Genomic DNA, 17283 nt, shown 5'->3' with positions numbered 1-17283 from the left:
TTTTTTTCATCGTTTTGACGTTTAAAATTTACCTTTTATTAATTATTAATATTTATATTAATATTTTAATATATTTATATTAATATTTTAAAGATGTCCGACAAATTTATAAACATCTTACAGAATACATAAAAAAGATTGGTAATCAATATCTTGAAAAATGTCTTTTTTATGTTTAAATTTTTAGTGTTTTTTTATTTAATTATTTATTTAATCATTAAAAAACATTTATACATAATATCAAAGTAATCATTTTTCTATGTCAACTATTCTATTCCTATATCAACTCGACCTTTTCAATACTTCATTAGTTTAGAATATGACACAGAAAATTTGCATATTATTTAATTTTCATTTATTATATTCATTTGCGTGGTACGATGATGTATTAAATTGCGGAAGTTTATTTAGTATGATAAACAAATTATGGAAATGATATGTCATGATTATCATATGCTATATGAATAATTTAAATTGCAATCTTTACATAAAGTACCATGTAAAATTTATATGATATTAAGAGATAAAAAATTTAAAAACTCAATAATATTTATATAACTATAATATATATTATAATACTGCAAGAAAATGATGCAAATTATTTATTACCAAATTTTTTATATCAAAATCTATTATGCCTATTTATATTATAATATGCTATTTTTATATCAAAATCTATTATGCCTAAAAATATTCTAATTTCCCTTTGATGCGGTTTTATTACTCTTTTAATAACATCTATTTTATTGGATTATTTATTTCTACATCTTTTTTAGAAATTAGATAATTTAATATTCGCATGATTTTTTCATGTATTCACACTTATCCAGTTATAATTTTAAATTCTAATCCCGAAGTTTGGAAAATATATTTTTTTAATTTGTGATTATGATTTTCTAGATCTAGATCTATAAATAACCATATAATCTAAATAAATGAAACATTGAATAATTAAATTCATCAGGACAAAATTAAAAATATTGGTAAAATATTGTATATGGCTTAGTTGATTAATAATGTTTTTTATATTTGGGAAAGACATCTATTTATCATCTATTCTATCATTTTTTTATTTAATTTCCTAATTGATGATTTTTTATTTTTGAACGCATCTAGTTTCTTTGGAATAATTTATAATGAGTTGGTGAATGATTTGATTATGCCATGATGCCGTTTAACATTTTTTCTTTATTTCTTCTTGTTTTTCTATTTTTATTTCTTCTTTATATATTTGTGTGTATAACGATAAATTTCCATATGTATCGGAATCTCGTCTATTGTGAGTATTAAATAAGAAATTGCTTGACTTAGTATATCTGAGTTGAATAGTATATCTATTGTTGAATTGTTTGAAATTTTTTTCAAAGATTGAATATCTTCAGGATTTGGATCAGGATTTTAGATTTTTCAGGATTTTTCTTCGGGAAATGATTTTATTTTTCTTCAAGAAATGTGATATATGATGAAATATGATATATATATAATATAATTGTGTATTTTGCAAATCATATATATTGCTTTGCAATTGAAAAAGTAACTATATTTATGCTATATAAAATCTAGTTTATTCGATTAAATTTTCTTTTTTTTCTAAATTCAATGAAAATATGAAAATTAAAGAAAATATTATATTTATCAATATAATAATAATCATTTTTACTAGTTTACGTCTCGTTACATCTTCACTCATTAAAAAATTTTTCGAAATTTTTGCACTTGAATTCATAAATTTTTATATATTTTCTTTTAAATCAATAAAAAATATTTTTTAAAAAATTTTGTACTAATAAAAGATATACAATATTTTTTATTTCTTGCAATCTGATATAATATTAAGTAATTTAGATAAAAAAAAAATTATTTTCTTTTTTTCTTGATATCTTCTCGTTTTTATAATTAAAATTGAAATAAATACATAGTATGAAAAATGTGATATATGAAATAATAAAATGAAAACGTGGCAATCGCAAATTAATTATATTTTCCATTATTTAAAGTATCGGATTTATTGTTATAGAAATGCAGTTTCAAATGTTTTACACATTAATTTAAAATAGCAATGTTTGATCACACAATGTTGAATAATACGTATGCTTTATACATTATACTTTATACATATATACTTTAAACATGTATATATTTTAAACATTAATAGATTAATTTTAAATTTAAAATTTTAAAATATATATTATGTTTAAATTTAACATAAAAAATTGATGAATCTTAATTGGAAATATTTATATAAAAATATACATTTTACACTTATATGAAACTTTTATATTTACAAGAAAATTTATTTAACAAGAAATGCAATACATCATTAACGAAATTAGAAAATATTTACTATAAATAATGATTTAAATTGATACATTACACATTTTATTCGGTGACACAGTATTCAGCATCTGAAATAAAATTATGAAAATTACATAAATATATGATATTTTCTATTCGTATTATTCATACCTGGAGTTTGTGAAACGATCCAATTTATATAAGAACCAACTTTCGTATTACCAGCAGGATATTTACCACACTCTGCACCCCAACTGATAATTCCTATGTTTACGAGTCGTTTAGTTCGAGGATTTTGCCATAGAACTGGTCCACCACTATCCATCTATTTATTAAATAAATATTTTAATATATTATTAAATTTACAGAAAATTTACCTAAATATTAATTTGTCTTTCAAAGACAATTTTACCTGACACGCATCTTTGCCTTTTGCGTAAGCACACATCGCATTAATCATTATATTGCCATAATATTTATAACATTCTATTTGTGTAAGCATACTTAATGTAGTCTTTTGCAAAATACGAGAAAGCTTACCCTTAAAACTCGTATGACCCCAACCTAATTTCATTAAATATTAATAAAGTAATGTTATGTATATAAAGAAAATATAATCAGTATACTAACCCAATACAGTAACATCAGAACCAGCAAAAGAATCTAAGAAATGTTGAAAAGGTAGACAAGCAGGTCCAACCTTGTCGCTAAATTTAATATCTTTTTCTGTTTTCAAAAGTGCTACGTCGTTTATTTGCCAATCACTCTTTTCTATAATGTCATACTTTGGATGTATAATAACTTTATTAATGCTATGCAATACTGTGGCGTTTGTTTCTGTTCCTTGATATTAAAGATCTCTTTAGTAAAGAAATACGAAGTATATTTGCAATTTATACTTACTACTACTCCAATCATGTTCGCCAACTACGATAGCTAATTCTGTAGAATTCTCATCTATGATGCAATGTGCTGCTGTTAATACATATCTTTTGGATATTATAGTAGCTCCGCAAATCATGCCAGGTTCATAAGTGCGTTTAATACCAGCCATCATAGGAAATTCATTTATTTCTGTATTAGTTCCACCAACGATTCTAGACTGAAAGTTAACGAAAGATCTTCTTTCTATTTTGATTAATCAAAAAATGATATTAAAAAATATTTTTCATATATAGCAATTTTTATACCGATTATGATAATGGCTAATGGATTAATGGATAATGGTGAATGTAAAAATATATGAATGCGAGAAGAATATATGAATACGAAAAGTTTGAATTAGAGAGAATAGAATCGCGCTTAAGATATTGGATTTTTTTTCTCGATTGTCGAGATTCTGACCTTTTTGTTCTAATTAAAAAATTTAAATTGAGATATCGAATAAGGATGAAATACGAATTGTTTTAAAAAAATATTTAGAATGGAAATGAAAACACTAATGAATTTTAATTATATAAATAATTAAATTTAACGAATGGAGGAGATACAATTTAATTTTCATCTTTAAATAAAAGGGATTTTTGAGAAATTTTTGCGAATCGATTTTGTTCGTAATAAATAACAAGTATAAGTATATGAAATGTTCTGATATGCGATAATAAAGAGAAAGTAAAATTAAATAAGGATCTATCAGGAAATATCATTCGAAAAAAATTTAAAAAATTGAAATTCGAAATAATTGATTACAAATATATATGCTGCGTTAGTAATAACTGATTCAAAAATTACTAATGAACAGAAATGTACAATTTTTAAAACTTTAAGAATCGATTTATAGCTCGACATGTAATTGAAAATATAAATGATACAAGAAAAAAAATATATATCGCATTTTTAATTATTGAGTGTAATTAAGCAAAAATAAAAAATATTTATCAAGAAAATATTTTTAATTCAACTCAAAAATTCAAATTATTGTTCGGATTTAATTTGTTGAAAATCTTACTTTAAATGTGACAAAATAAATATATACATACAGGATTCTTCCATCCACAATTACAATTTGTAGAATCTTTTACTCTTTTCATTGGTTGTACTTCACAGAAAAATCTACCTGGTGGTGATAATATTACAATCATTTTGTTTGATGTGGATTCTATATTCAAGGTTATATTACCACAATATTTGGTAGCGAAATTTCTTTTAACAGTTAAACTGCCTCCGTCGCAGTTTTTAGTCTGTGAGAGAATTATTTTCTTACTTTCAATCATCTTTATTAATTAATCATATAATAAAAACTTTGGTCTTACTTCTGAAAATTCAACTAGGGAACACTTTAAATTAATTCGATGATAACTCGTGATAGTCCATGTACATTTTGATCCAGAGTATGGTAATGGATATCTAGGATTGTAAATGTAATATGTTTCGCCAAGATTTAGGTTTTGATAATAATCGCATTCTTCCTTGTTTACTTGAGCCATAGAAAACATAATTAATCCATAGAATATTAACAACATTTTAACTGTAACGAATAATTTTAAGAAAATATTTTCCCTTACCAATGATAAATTAAAAATTATGTAAATGAATCAAAATATCGAAACTAAATATTACAGTATTTTAGAAATATGATATAAATTAAAATAAATATAACACGATATATGTTCTTTGAATATAAAGCAATAAAGCAATTTTTGATATAACAATATCAAATTCATATGATTAGAAGTACAAATTATAGATATATAGTAAAACATATATAGAAAAAATATTAGGAATGAATATGACATAAATATTTATAATTAGAAACATATCACAATAAGAAACATAAGTATATAAAAGTGTTAGTTTTTTCGATCGACAAAATAATGATTTCTGAAATGATTTTAATTTTTTTTTTTTATGAAAATTTTGGAATTATTAAGAAGGTATTAATAAAAAAAAACATTTAATCGCATAATGTATAGAGCTACCATTCCATGATAATAAAAAAAATAATATGTGTCAAAACAAACGTGTTGAATAATTATTGAACAAATATTATATCAAATTATATTTTATTTATAATGAATAAACTACAAATAAATGAATAATTATCTTCAACATATATTGATTTGTTTACTCAAGCCTAGCAATTCAATCAATGTCACTATCGTAATGCAATAGTTTTACATGTTCTGTCGTTGAACAATCTTTTTCATTAATAATTTGTTAACAAAGCAAAAATAAAAATTTTCGCAGAAAAAAAGTTATCTTAAAAATTATTAAATAAATTTGTTAATCGATTTATAGGACACTTTATAATTTCTTTAATCGAATATTAAAGATTTGCTATATATACCTTTTTTTGCAAAAATAATGTTTTGAAACGCGATATTGTTTGTGAAAATCATACTGCATTTACGAATTTCTTATGTAACAACAGCAAAAATTTCAAAGACACTAGTATACAATTTACTTGTTTTTTCTTGTATTTCGAGGATTTTATACACATCGTAAAAATGAAGAAAAAAAATATAAAATAATAAATATAAATATAAATAAAAAAAAGATAATAATTTTGTTGTTATTATCAGAAATATTTAGAACTTAAAGATAAAAATAAATTTAATGGATAAATATTTAACTTTACTTTAAAAATAACTTTAAAAATAAAAATGGAAAAATACTAAATATTTTCTATATCATTACAAATTAACACGAATAAAATTTTTCAATATCAATATTTACTCGTTTTTAAAGCGCACATATTTTCTGTTACTTTTTTTAATTATATAATGTAATTAATCTGTGTATCCAGATGTATTCATAGCAAATACTTAGAGATAAATTTGAAAGAAAGTATTTTTATTACAAGAGAATGTATTTTTTTTGTAATATTTTCTTTCTTTTATTGAAGTAATTTATCATTACGTATGTATGTATTATATACATACATGTAACATCAAATGATTGAAGATGTTAGATATTAAATATTATTATTAAATATTTAAAAAACTATTTCTCAATTTTTTTTACAATAATTCACGAAAAGACTTTATCTTATTTTATTTTATTTTTTTTTTAACTTTATTTTATTTCTTATTTATCAATAGTTTTTGACCACTTAAATGTAAAAATAGAAATTTCACTTTAAAAATTAATATTACAAAAAGTTTTGTATATTTGAAAATGTATATTATTGACACATTTAACATTCATAATGGCAATAAAAAATAATGATGAAGATAAGAAAATAAGAAGGAAAAAGAAAAAAGTAAATATTTCATACAAGTTGCATACAATTATTACTCTAATATAAATAAAAAAAAATAAAAATGTATACAATAATATGGTATGTAAAAGTTGTATGTAATTATATTACGTGGTATTATTTATACTGTAATATTAATAGATAGTAATTATGTAATATAATGAATTAAAATAAAATAAATATCTATAGCTTTTTTTAAAATAAATATAATAATAACTAATAATTTCAATTATTTTGAAGATTATTATAATTATAAGCTAATTAATTAAATGTAATTATATATCATGTCATATATATAATATGACTATATATAATTATATTAATATTATATATTCATATTCATAGTCATTATATATTAATATAGATCATCCAAACATGTGGATAATTAGAGATTTTTAACAATATTTTTCTTTGCAAAAATTTTCGTTATAATTTTATTAACGAGTATTAAAAAAAAAAACAATGACTAATCATATTCAGAGAGCGTATTAGTCCAGCCACACTATTGTGCTTAAAGTCCAACAAATATATGTCGAAAAAATTATATTAATTATAATTAATATTTTTTTATATTAAAAAATTATATTAAATTACATTTATTTTTATTATCTTGTTATTATTATTCTTATTATCTTAAGAAGAATGAATAGATTAATTAATTGTTATTTATAAAGTGAATAAATCAAATTTAATTTTCGTTATTCAAAGTGAATAAAAAAAGTGTTAAATTTTGATATAAAAAGAAAATATAAAACTTTTCTAATTAATAAATGATATATAATAATAATTTCGAATACAACAAATAATCGATATTTTACAGATTGTATTGAATTAAAGAACAATTCAAAAACTCGATAGAATCAATCACTCGAGTTTTGAAATGTGCCTCTGAGTCATCAGTTCCTGGCTATGCTTGCTTAACATTGAATTAATTTTTATTACATTTGTATACTAAATTTATTACAAATAAAACATAATTACTATAAACTACTAAAAAATAACACAAAAATAATGTATCTTCGAATTAATGTATCCATCATTCATTTTCTTGCATGATCATTAATAATGTTTCACTTATAATCACTTCTAATACAATAGAAAAAAATTAAATTTAATTTTTCTTAATTTTTCTTTCGCATTATTATTTTAATATTAAACATTTTTATTTAAATTTTTGTATTTGTGATTGCAAAACTGGATAATGGAATAATGGATAAATGTATATCTTTCAATAATCTTTCAATAAAATTGAAATTGAATGAATAAAAATATTTTTCTATCTTGATGAGTAATGAATTGTACGATATGCATGACTATATAAGATCGTTGTCTTACAATGATTTATCTTGTTTAATAGCTGGATATAATTACATATAGTTATACATATAATTACATATAGTTATTGTGAGAAACAACATATAATGCATATTGTATTCATCAATAATCCATTTTTCATCATCAAAGTACGAAAACATTTTACTTTTTACTTATTCAGCGTTAAAATATAATAACGCGGAAGAAAAATTAAAAAGAATTAAATTCAATTTTCTTATTGAACTAAAAGATTAGTATTGATGCGAAGTGAATAATATTATAATTATATTAATTTGATATATTTTCTTTGAGTAATATTTACTTTTCGGTAATATTTTATTTATGATCAGTTTAATATTACATACAAATGAAGAATTAATTTCTTTCAAGACTTGAGTCTGATAATAACTGATAAATAATAACCGATAAATAACTGATTTTATCAATTTACTTGATTAATTATTTTTTAATTTAATATAGACTGTAATATATCAATTGTTGATTAATTATTTTTTAATTTGATATAAGTTGTAATGTATTGTTTATTTTTTCCAAATATGTATTATTTACCATTCATTTGTTAGAAAAGTTATATTCGTTTTTTTTATATCATAATTTAACATTATTTATCAAATTTTGATGAATAAATTCGATTTATTCGTAGTCTATAAATAAAAAATAATTTGTTCATTCATTTCTAAATAAAATATAATTTAATATAATTTTTCGTTAATAAAAAAATATTTGTTATATTGACATTTTTTTCAACACATGTTATTTAAATTTATTCGTTCTCAACTTGTAACATGTAAAAGAAAATGTTACTTGAAATTATCTTAGGAATCTCGAGATATTCCCACATTTTTGGAATATTCTACATATATATGAAATTTATTAAGACTCACTTGCATGACATAATTTTTGAGAGAAATATTTAGAAGACTGTTAGAATTGTATATCTTCTAAAAACATTTCAAAATGGTTTGAGTGTGAATATGATTTTGAACTTGAGAATATTTTTCATTTATCCCAATCCTAATAACCATCAGCATCATTATACATTTGAAAAAATTTATTATAAATAACACGAGTCAGTTTTCCAGTGTGACATCTATTTCTAGAAATTTTTCTGAAATTTTCTTAAATTGCACAATCAAAGATATTGCACAATCACCATTAGTTCGCGCTATTATTGATCGCTATTATTGATTATATAATTGGCAATCCTCTAAAATGAACAGAAAAAAAATCTTAAACATTTGTAAAATTTGAAAAAAAATTAAATCATTTTAAATTATAGAATAATTCTAATTTTTGAATTATTAGAACGTTTTAAATTTTGAACTATTTGAATTTATTAAACAATCCATTAAAACAACGTTATTAACTTTGAATTTTTTCAATTAAAAGAACTTTTAAAATTTCGTGAATTCATTCATTTAATGACATATGTAAATTTTCATTTGTATATAAACTTTACTTTGATTATTTAAAATAAAAACTTTCTTAGTAATAGAATTTTATATTATAATAAATCAATTTTATATAACTTCATGAACATTGAAGCTAAATTTTTTATGAAAATTATTCATTTGTGACATTTACTTAAATAATATCAAGTGATTTCTATTATTAAGAAAATTATTTCTTATTAACATTTATTATCATTAATGTTAATATATTAATAATATGTAAATATATTATATAATTATATAATTATATATTATAATATATTTATTACATATAATTATATAATATATTATATATTTATATATTATGTAAATATAAGTACTTTTTTTATCTATTATATTTATTTTTATAGTCTTGTTCAATAACTTTCCACATAATTTAAAATTAAAAAAGGTATTTGAAATATTGTCTTTATTTTAAATATTTTTTCAAAACATTTTCTTAGTACATTTATTTTGGCAATTATATTAATAAAATTTTTTACAATTTGAATATTTTAATTAAATTGATACTTTATTTTTAAAAAAATTTGAAATAAAAATTAAAATATCTAAATGTAAGAGTATTATATTCGTGATGTATTGACTCATAATCAAAATTGGTCACACGATAATTTAAGATTTAAAATATATGAAGGATAATGTAGATTAATTGTCACTTAATTAAAAAAAAAAATCTTTTTGTTTCAATATCCACTTGTCCAAAGAAATATTTATGTTAAAAATTTTTTCATTTTTATTATATATGAAATCAATAAATTCTTTATTTTTATTTGTTTATACACTCTTTCATAAAACAAAAATAAAAGAATTTGTTGATTTATTTTATGTCAAAAATAAAAAATCTATTAATTTATTGTCTAAATATTATATAAACTGAAAAGATTTTTTTAACTTAATATAATCAAATACATAGTAAATTTAAATTATGAAATTTAATTAATTGTGGATTATAAAGTTATATATTTAAGTTAGAGAATAAATTTGTGAAATAATTTAATTAAAATAAAACAAAGAATGCACAATAAGAAAAAATATGTTTAATAAAAGGAAATAGGAATAAATTATATTAAAATCGTATCAATATCTTTATTCTACTCATTATATTACATTGCACAATATAACAAAAAGAGAAAAAGAAAATAGAAACGAAACAACGATCGCGCTTATTCACTAGCTAATTCACATGTAAAATGTGAAATGTAAAAATACAAGATAAATTGCATTTTTATATATAAAAAATCAACACAAATAATTGATCAATAGCTAAAATAGATAAAAAATAAAAACACAATACTAATAAAAAATAATAAATTTGTTTAAAATAGGAACAAAATATAGATAATATAGATAATATAAATATATTAAAGTCTAACTTAATGACTTAATGATTATAGAACTTATTTAGGTGTATAATTGTTATATTATATAGCTTGGAGTGAACGAATAATAATTTAACTATTTGTGATTTAATTGTAACAATTAATTGTAGCTGATTGACAACTGATTTAATTATACTACTGATTGTAATAGTTATCTAATTTAAATAATATCTCATTGTAAACATATATTCTGATCCTTCCACTCATCATATATTGACATTGTAATTGACCCAGCTCTCGAATAGATATGTATATCTTACTTATAATATAGTGTATTATTAAGAAAATATATCATTGTAAGCATCAGTTTCTGTACACATAACAGAAATATATATCTCAATTGAAAAAGCATTTAACACACACACACACATATATATATACGCATTTAACGAATTTCTTACTACTACTTCTTTCATCTAATATTGTAAATGAATATGAACATTATGATTCGTGTGAACAATTGATAAGTGACATATTGATGTACACATCATATGCATAAAAAGAATATAAAGTTAAATCAAAAATTTTTTATCAATATTTTAGAAATTAAAAATTAAATTGAAATGAAAATGAAAATTTTATATCTGAAAAATTTTTCATCCTAAGTTTTTCATCTTCTAATGTTTCTTTCATTATAATGATTAAAATTAAATATCAGTCATAAATATGCATAAAATCATATACATTTTATATACAAAAATTCTTAATTAATTTTTTTATATATAAATGTTTTTCTTTATAAATATTTATCTTTGTAAATAAATTTTTTCTTATTCAATATGACGTAAGACTATTTTTTATCGTTTCTTTTTTAGTTTCTACTCTTTAAATAATCTTTTTTTTCATATCAACCATTAGTAACTATAAAAATCATGATACATGATAATATATACTATACGCAGCAGCTATCGCTGAAAAGAAGCATTCGAGTGCATTCAATATCTACAATTCTACTAGAAATATAATTGAATAGAAAATTATTACGAAGACATTTTATTAATTGATTCGTTAAAACGAGTGATGATCAAATTACGATTATTTTTTTTATTACAATTGTTATATGCATTATCTATGTCTCAAAAAACGTATTTAGATTCACCGGCAAATCTGGAAAGATATCGATTATTTCGTAATTGGATTACTCGAAGTATTGGTACGTATTCAGATAGTTATATCATTTTGTGTTTTTTGTTTTTTATTAAAAAAAAAATATGTAAATCTAAATCGATATCTTGGAGGAAAAATGAGAAAAAAAGCAAATTTTTATAAAAATAGTGATAGAAGAAAGCATTGTTTTTTGATATAATATTTTATAAGTAGTAGAATTTTATTGATATTTGGAATGTATTAAGAATTTATAATGTTTTGAAATATTTATTAAATGGATGAATAATATTAAATTTTATTAATGACAGATAATATTTATTTATTTTAAATTATTATGATATTTTTATTCATTTTATACCTTATTTAATGATTATTATGATATTTCGTTAAAACATTATGAATCATTAGTAATTTTTACAAAAGGCACAAAACAAAGAGTCATAGCACGGCACGAAGAAAAAATTCAAGAAGAAATTCCAACAGATATTCTATTTCCTTGCAATGTGACAGGTAACAAATTTTCTATTATTATTATCAAAATATTCACATTTTTAAATCATATTCAAATCATATTCATATCATATAATCAAATTCTATATACAATAATTAAAATTATTGTGTTTTAATATTCTAAAGTTTTAATTAATTATTTTATTTAATCTCTATAGACGGTAGATCTCCTACTATTCCCGATTCAGTTCATCATTTAAGACCAGGAGATATAGACGTTATTGCTGCGATGGGTGATTCTTTGACGGCTGGAATTGGAATTTTTGCGACTAGTTTATTAGAATTATCTATTGAAAATAGAGGTGCATCGTTTACTATTGGTGGTGAAAAGTCTTGGCGAACGTATCTAACATTGCCAAATATTTTTAAAGTATGTTTGTTGTTTATAGAAAATGATACAATAAAATATTATTTTAATAAAAAATTTTTACCTGCAATTCGAAATTCAATCATTAAATAGATTGTAGTTTTTGAAACATAAAATACCATGATATAAATATGAGATATATGGAAATATTTGGTTAATAATAATGGTTAAATAATGAATTATGATGTAAAATCCAGAAATATTTATTAAAAAGCATAATGAAAAAAAGAATAATAGATGGAAAGAAATATTTGAGATACAAAAAGCCAAAAAAAAAATATTATAATTAATATTATAATACAAAAATATAATTATAAATAATTTCTATATTTTAAATATTAATAGAAATTTTGTGACTTCAATGTTTACGAATAATTATTTTTATAATTAATTATTTAAATTATTAATTCTATTTCAAATTAAATTATATTAAATTAAAATTTATTTTATTCAATGTTTCTTGATAACATAGAAAGCTTATATTACTTTTTTTATATTTATTTCATATCAGATTTAACATTAAATCATTTCAATTTAATTTTCATGAATTTTATATTTTTTACCATGTCTTAAAAATTATTCATTTCTAGTCATTTCTAATTAGTTTTCTATATTATTGGCTTTGATAAATATTTTTTTAAGATAGGATTATAGATAAAATGGAGTAAATAAATAATTGTACAATTTTTTGATACTGATATTTTTTTTATAGGAATTTCTTATTTTTATATAGGAATTCAATCCTAAATTAATAGGCTATGCACTTGGAGATGATCAAACTTCTGAGCCAGCTTCGCAATTGAATGTCGCTGAAATTTCTGCAATGTCTAGAGATATGCCTTTTATGGCTAAATATTTAATCAATAAAATGAAACGAGACACGAGAATAAATATAAAGAAACATTGGAAGGTATTTTCTATAAAATATTTTCAAATAAAATAATTAGCATAAATCTATGAAATTGATTGTTACTAAATATCAAATTATAATATAGTATACACATATATGTACAATTAACTTATGAAGTTATTAAAATATTTTACTTTTTATAATAATTAACATAACATTATTTATTATTAATATTACTAAATTTATTATTCAAGTGAAGATAGAAAAGAATTGATCATTGAAATTTATATATAAAATTATTATATACATTTTTAATATAACTAATTTTAATTAAGATTTATATCAAAATGAACGTTATATGAAAATCATTTCATGAGAATAGAAAAGTGATTTATTTAAATATACTTAAATGTAAAAATTCTAAAACTAACGTAAAAATTCTGTAATGATAGTGCATTTTTGATTTAATAATTATTATATAAATATTATTTAAATATCGATCAAAGCTATTTTAATTAATTAGATATTTTTTTTAATAAAATATGAATTGTTAATATATATTAAGTAAAAATATAATAAAATCTATTTTAATGTTTTATAGTTCATTTCATTGCTGATAGGTGCCAATGATTTTTGTACCAATATATGTACAGTTTCTCCATGGTCAATTTTGGAAGAGCACAGAATTGATTTAATTAATACGTTTCGGATATTAAGAGATAATTTACCACGTACTTTGATATCACTGGTAATAGTACCTCATTTGAAGGAACTCGTTATTACTCGCAAAGGAAGGAATTCATTAAAATGCTATATTATGACCACTTTCGAATGTTCATGTTTATTTGCTTTACAATTCCGAGATCGGAGACAGGAATATTATGAAATAATAAGCAGGTATATAGTTTAAATTAACATAGAGTTTAATTTAGAAATTGTAAATTTTTTTTTAATAATTTTTGATTAAAAAATAAAATCTACATAAAAACCATATTATATTATCTTCACTTTTTAATAAAAATTTGAAGATTACATATATTTTCTTGTTCATAAATATAATTGATTATTATTTTTTTATAATATCTTTATATATTAAAAAACAAGAAAAAGAAGAATTATTCTAAAATTATAATGCATAGTATCATTTTAATTATTTTAATTATTTTATATTATAAAATATTATAAAATATATCTTATTTTATTTAAAATTAAATCTAAGATGATTAAATAATAGATATGTTTTTTTTTTTGCATAAGCAAAATATATAATTTTTGTTACACTTCTATCCTATTTCTATCCTATTAGATGGCAGAAACTGCAAGAGGAAGTCGCAAATTATCCAGAATTTAACAGAAAAGACTTTACTATTATTGTTTCATCAGGCATTAGTAATATTAAAATTCCGCTTGCTGAAGATGGATTTAGTGATCTATCATATTTTTCTGTTGATTGTTTTCATATAAGTCAAAAAACAAATGCAGTATGTAAGTAAAAAAAATAAAACTACATAAAATAATATTTGTTAATAATTGTACAAATATTATTGTATTTATTTTTAGTTGCGAATGCTTTATGGAATAATTTATTACAACCAATTGGAAATAAAACTACTACTTGGATTCCAGTATTTGAAACATTTTTATGTCCTACTTCTGAAAAACCATATCTTTTAACACGTGAAAATTCCCAGATTGAACAGTAGAGATTAAAGTAAAATTTATAAACATTAATTTTATATTATTATACATTTATATAATATAAAATAAAATATATTTATTAATATTTATCAACATTATATTATTATATTGAAAGTACATTATTATACGTCAAATATAAATTTTCAATATGAAACTATATATAATCTCAAATTATATTCTATTCATTCTTGATATTTTTGCACTGCAATATAAAATGAAAGAAATTTATTTATTATTAACTGTAATAATATTTAAATTATATAAATGGATAGATGGATATGATACATATGAATAACATAATATCTTTTTAATTATAAATATATAAATCATTTATATTATATACGAAAGATGAAAAAATTTATTCTTCGATTAGTTTAACTATATTTTTAACTATATTTTTTTTTATATTTTTAATTATATTTTGTTCACTTAAAGTTTCTTTAATGCATTTCTTATTATATTTTCCTACAATACTTTCTCTATAAAAGATATTTGCTCAAATATCCAGAATCTAATTATTATTATTATTATTATTATTAATAGTAATACTTTAAATAATTAAACAATAATCATTTAAAAAAGTGAATTAAAAGAATATATATTAATGCAAATGAGAAGAATTTTAAATATTTATAAAGAAGAAATGAAAAAAAATCCAGAAAAATTAATTGTGATGTAATAAAAACTTACAATTACTCATATTGTAAAAATTTTTGAGAGATTTTTTAAAGATTACATATATGTATATTTTAATAAAATGTATATATATTTACGAATATATATATTACGAATATATATTTTATAATTATATATATATATAATATATATTATATATTATATAAGAAAAACATTATTTAATTTTATGATATTGTTAGATTAGTCTATACGAAGAATATATATTAGTAGAAATACTGTCTCTAAAGAGAATGAAAAGAATTCAAATAATTTCTGAAGAAATAGATGATATATCTTATTATTTAAATATGTTTATATTGACAAGAAGTAATTTCATGTTATAGTGAATAAATTATTATATTTATTTAAAAAAGTAGCTTTGATTGTGTAAGAATTTGGGATTTGTGAATCCTCCCCAATCCATGCGTCGATCATACGCACATATTTATATTTATTGACTCTTTAGATCAAATATAATTATCTTTTTCCCATTTTCAAGAAGAAATTCTGAAATAGAACTTAAAAAAGAGATTCATTTCTAACAAAATCTAATAAAATCCCTTTCAATGCCTAAATTGTAATGTTAATGTTAATGTCAAATAAAATAATGTTAAATTGTTAAAAGTTAAAACAGGCTCATAAATGAATTGTGACAAGTAAATCTTCTATATCAAAAATAAAATGAAACTGATAATTTGGTTCTATAACAGAATAGAATTTTAATTTTTTTAAATATGTCTTGATGATACAATAATATTTTTAATGAAAAAAAATTATCCAATTATCCAATTATATAATAGCAAAAAAATTTGTTTAAAAAAATTACTATAAATAAAAAAACTATAGAAAAAAAACAATTAAACATTATGCACAGGGATATAAATTTATAAAAAGTAAGTTCATTTTTTTGTTTGGGTTAACAGAATTTTTTTTTATAATTTTTACAGTTAAATTGTTTTTATATATTCTATTATATTTGTTATATATCTTTCCTGTTTTCACTTATTCATTATTCATATGATAATCAAAAATAAAATGGAGTCGAGCGATTAATGAATTACATTAAAAAGATACAGCTAAATGAGGATTAAATACGCAATTCAAATATTTTGTGTTTTATTTTATTCTCATTTTAATCAGAAGAATTTACGATAGTAAACATTTAATTTAAAAAAATAGAAAATAAGAAGATTTAATCATTGCATTATTTATTTCATCGATATTTGATTTCTAATCAAGTTAAATTGATTGGTCGAATCAAATAACATTCTTTCCTTTTGATAAGATAAAAGCTTCTTTTTAAAATAAGATCATAAGCTTAAAAAAAATATCATAATCTATTTTACAGTTATAAAAGATTTATTACATTTTGAAAATCAAAAAATAAATATTTTTCTATCTATAGTACCAATTATAAT

General features: G+C 20.0%; 2 protein-coding genes across 2 annotated transcripts; one reads left to right on the top strand and one right to left on the bottom strand.

Annotated features, from left to right (window-relative positions):
* Nucleotides 1–2302: 2302 nt before the first annotated feature.
* On the bottom strand, nucleotides 2303–5633 carry LOC122717616 (venom serine protease 34). The gene is made up of 8 exons (XM_043941844.1): nucleotides 5582–5633; nucleotides 4548–4762; nucleotides 4275–4475; nucleotides 3199–3397; nucleotides 2926–3138; nucleotides 2708–2859; nucleotides 2467–2620; nucleotides 2303–2405 (listed from the first exon to the last, which is right to left on the bottom strand). Exons 1-8 carry the CDS (start codon nucleotides 5631–5633, stop codon nucleotides 2380–2382), a joined length of 1212 nt encoding a protein of 403 aa, XP_043797779.1. The 3' UTR covers nucleotides 2303–2379.
* A 5948-nt stretch (nucleotides 5634–11581) lies between these two features.
* On the top strand, nucleotides 11582–15261 carry LOC122717581 (phospholipase B1, membrane-associated-like). The gene is made up of 7 exons (XM_043941801.1): nucleotides 11582–11811; nucleotides 12189–12275; nucleotides 12434–12645; nucleotides 13376–13552; nucleotides 14094–14389; nucleotides 14799–14977; nucleotides 15053–15261. The coding sequence occupies exons 1-7, from the start codon at nucleotides 11679–11681 to the stop codon at nucleotides 15193–15195; spliced, it is 1227 nt and encodes a 408-aa protein (XP_043797736.1). The 5' UTR covers nucleotides 11582–11678; the 3' UTR covers nucleotides 15196–15261.
* Nucleotides 15262–17283: the final 2022 nt, after the last annotated feature.

Source organism: Apis laboriosa, unplaced genomic scaffold, assembly GCF_014066325.1.
Source record: "Apis laboriosa isolate Shangri-la unplaced genomic scaffold, ASM1406632v1 scaffold53_cov140, whole genome shotgun sequence".
Classification (NCBI taxonomy): Eukaryota; Metazoa; Arthropoda; class Insecta; order Hymenoptera; family Apidae; genus Apis; species Apis laboriosa.
The sequence above is the reverse complement of the archived record's forward strand: the minus strand, read 5'-3'. Positions and strand labels throughout refer to the sequence as shown.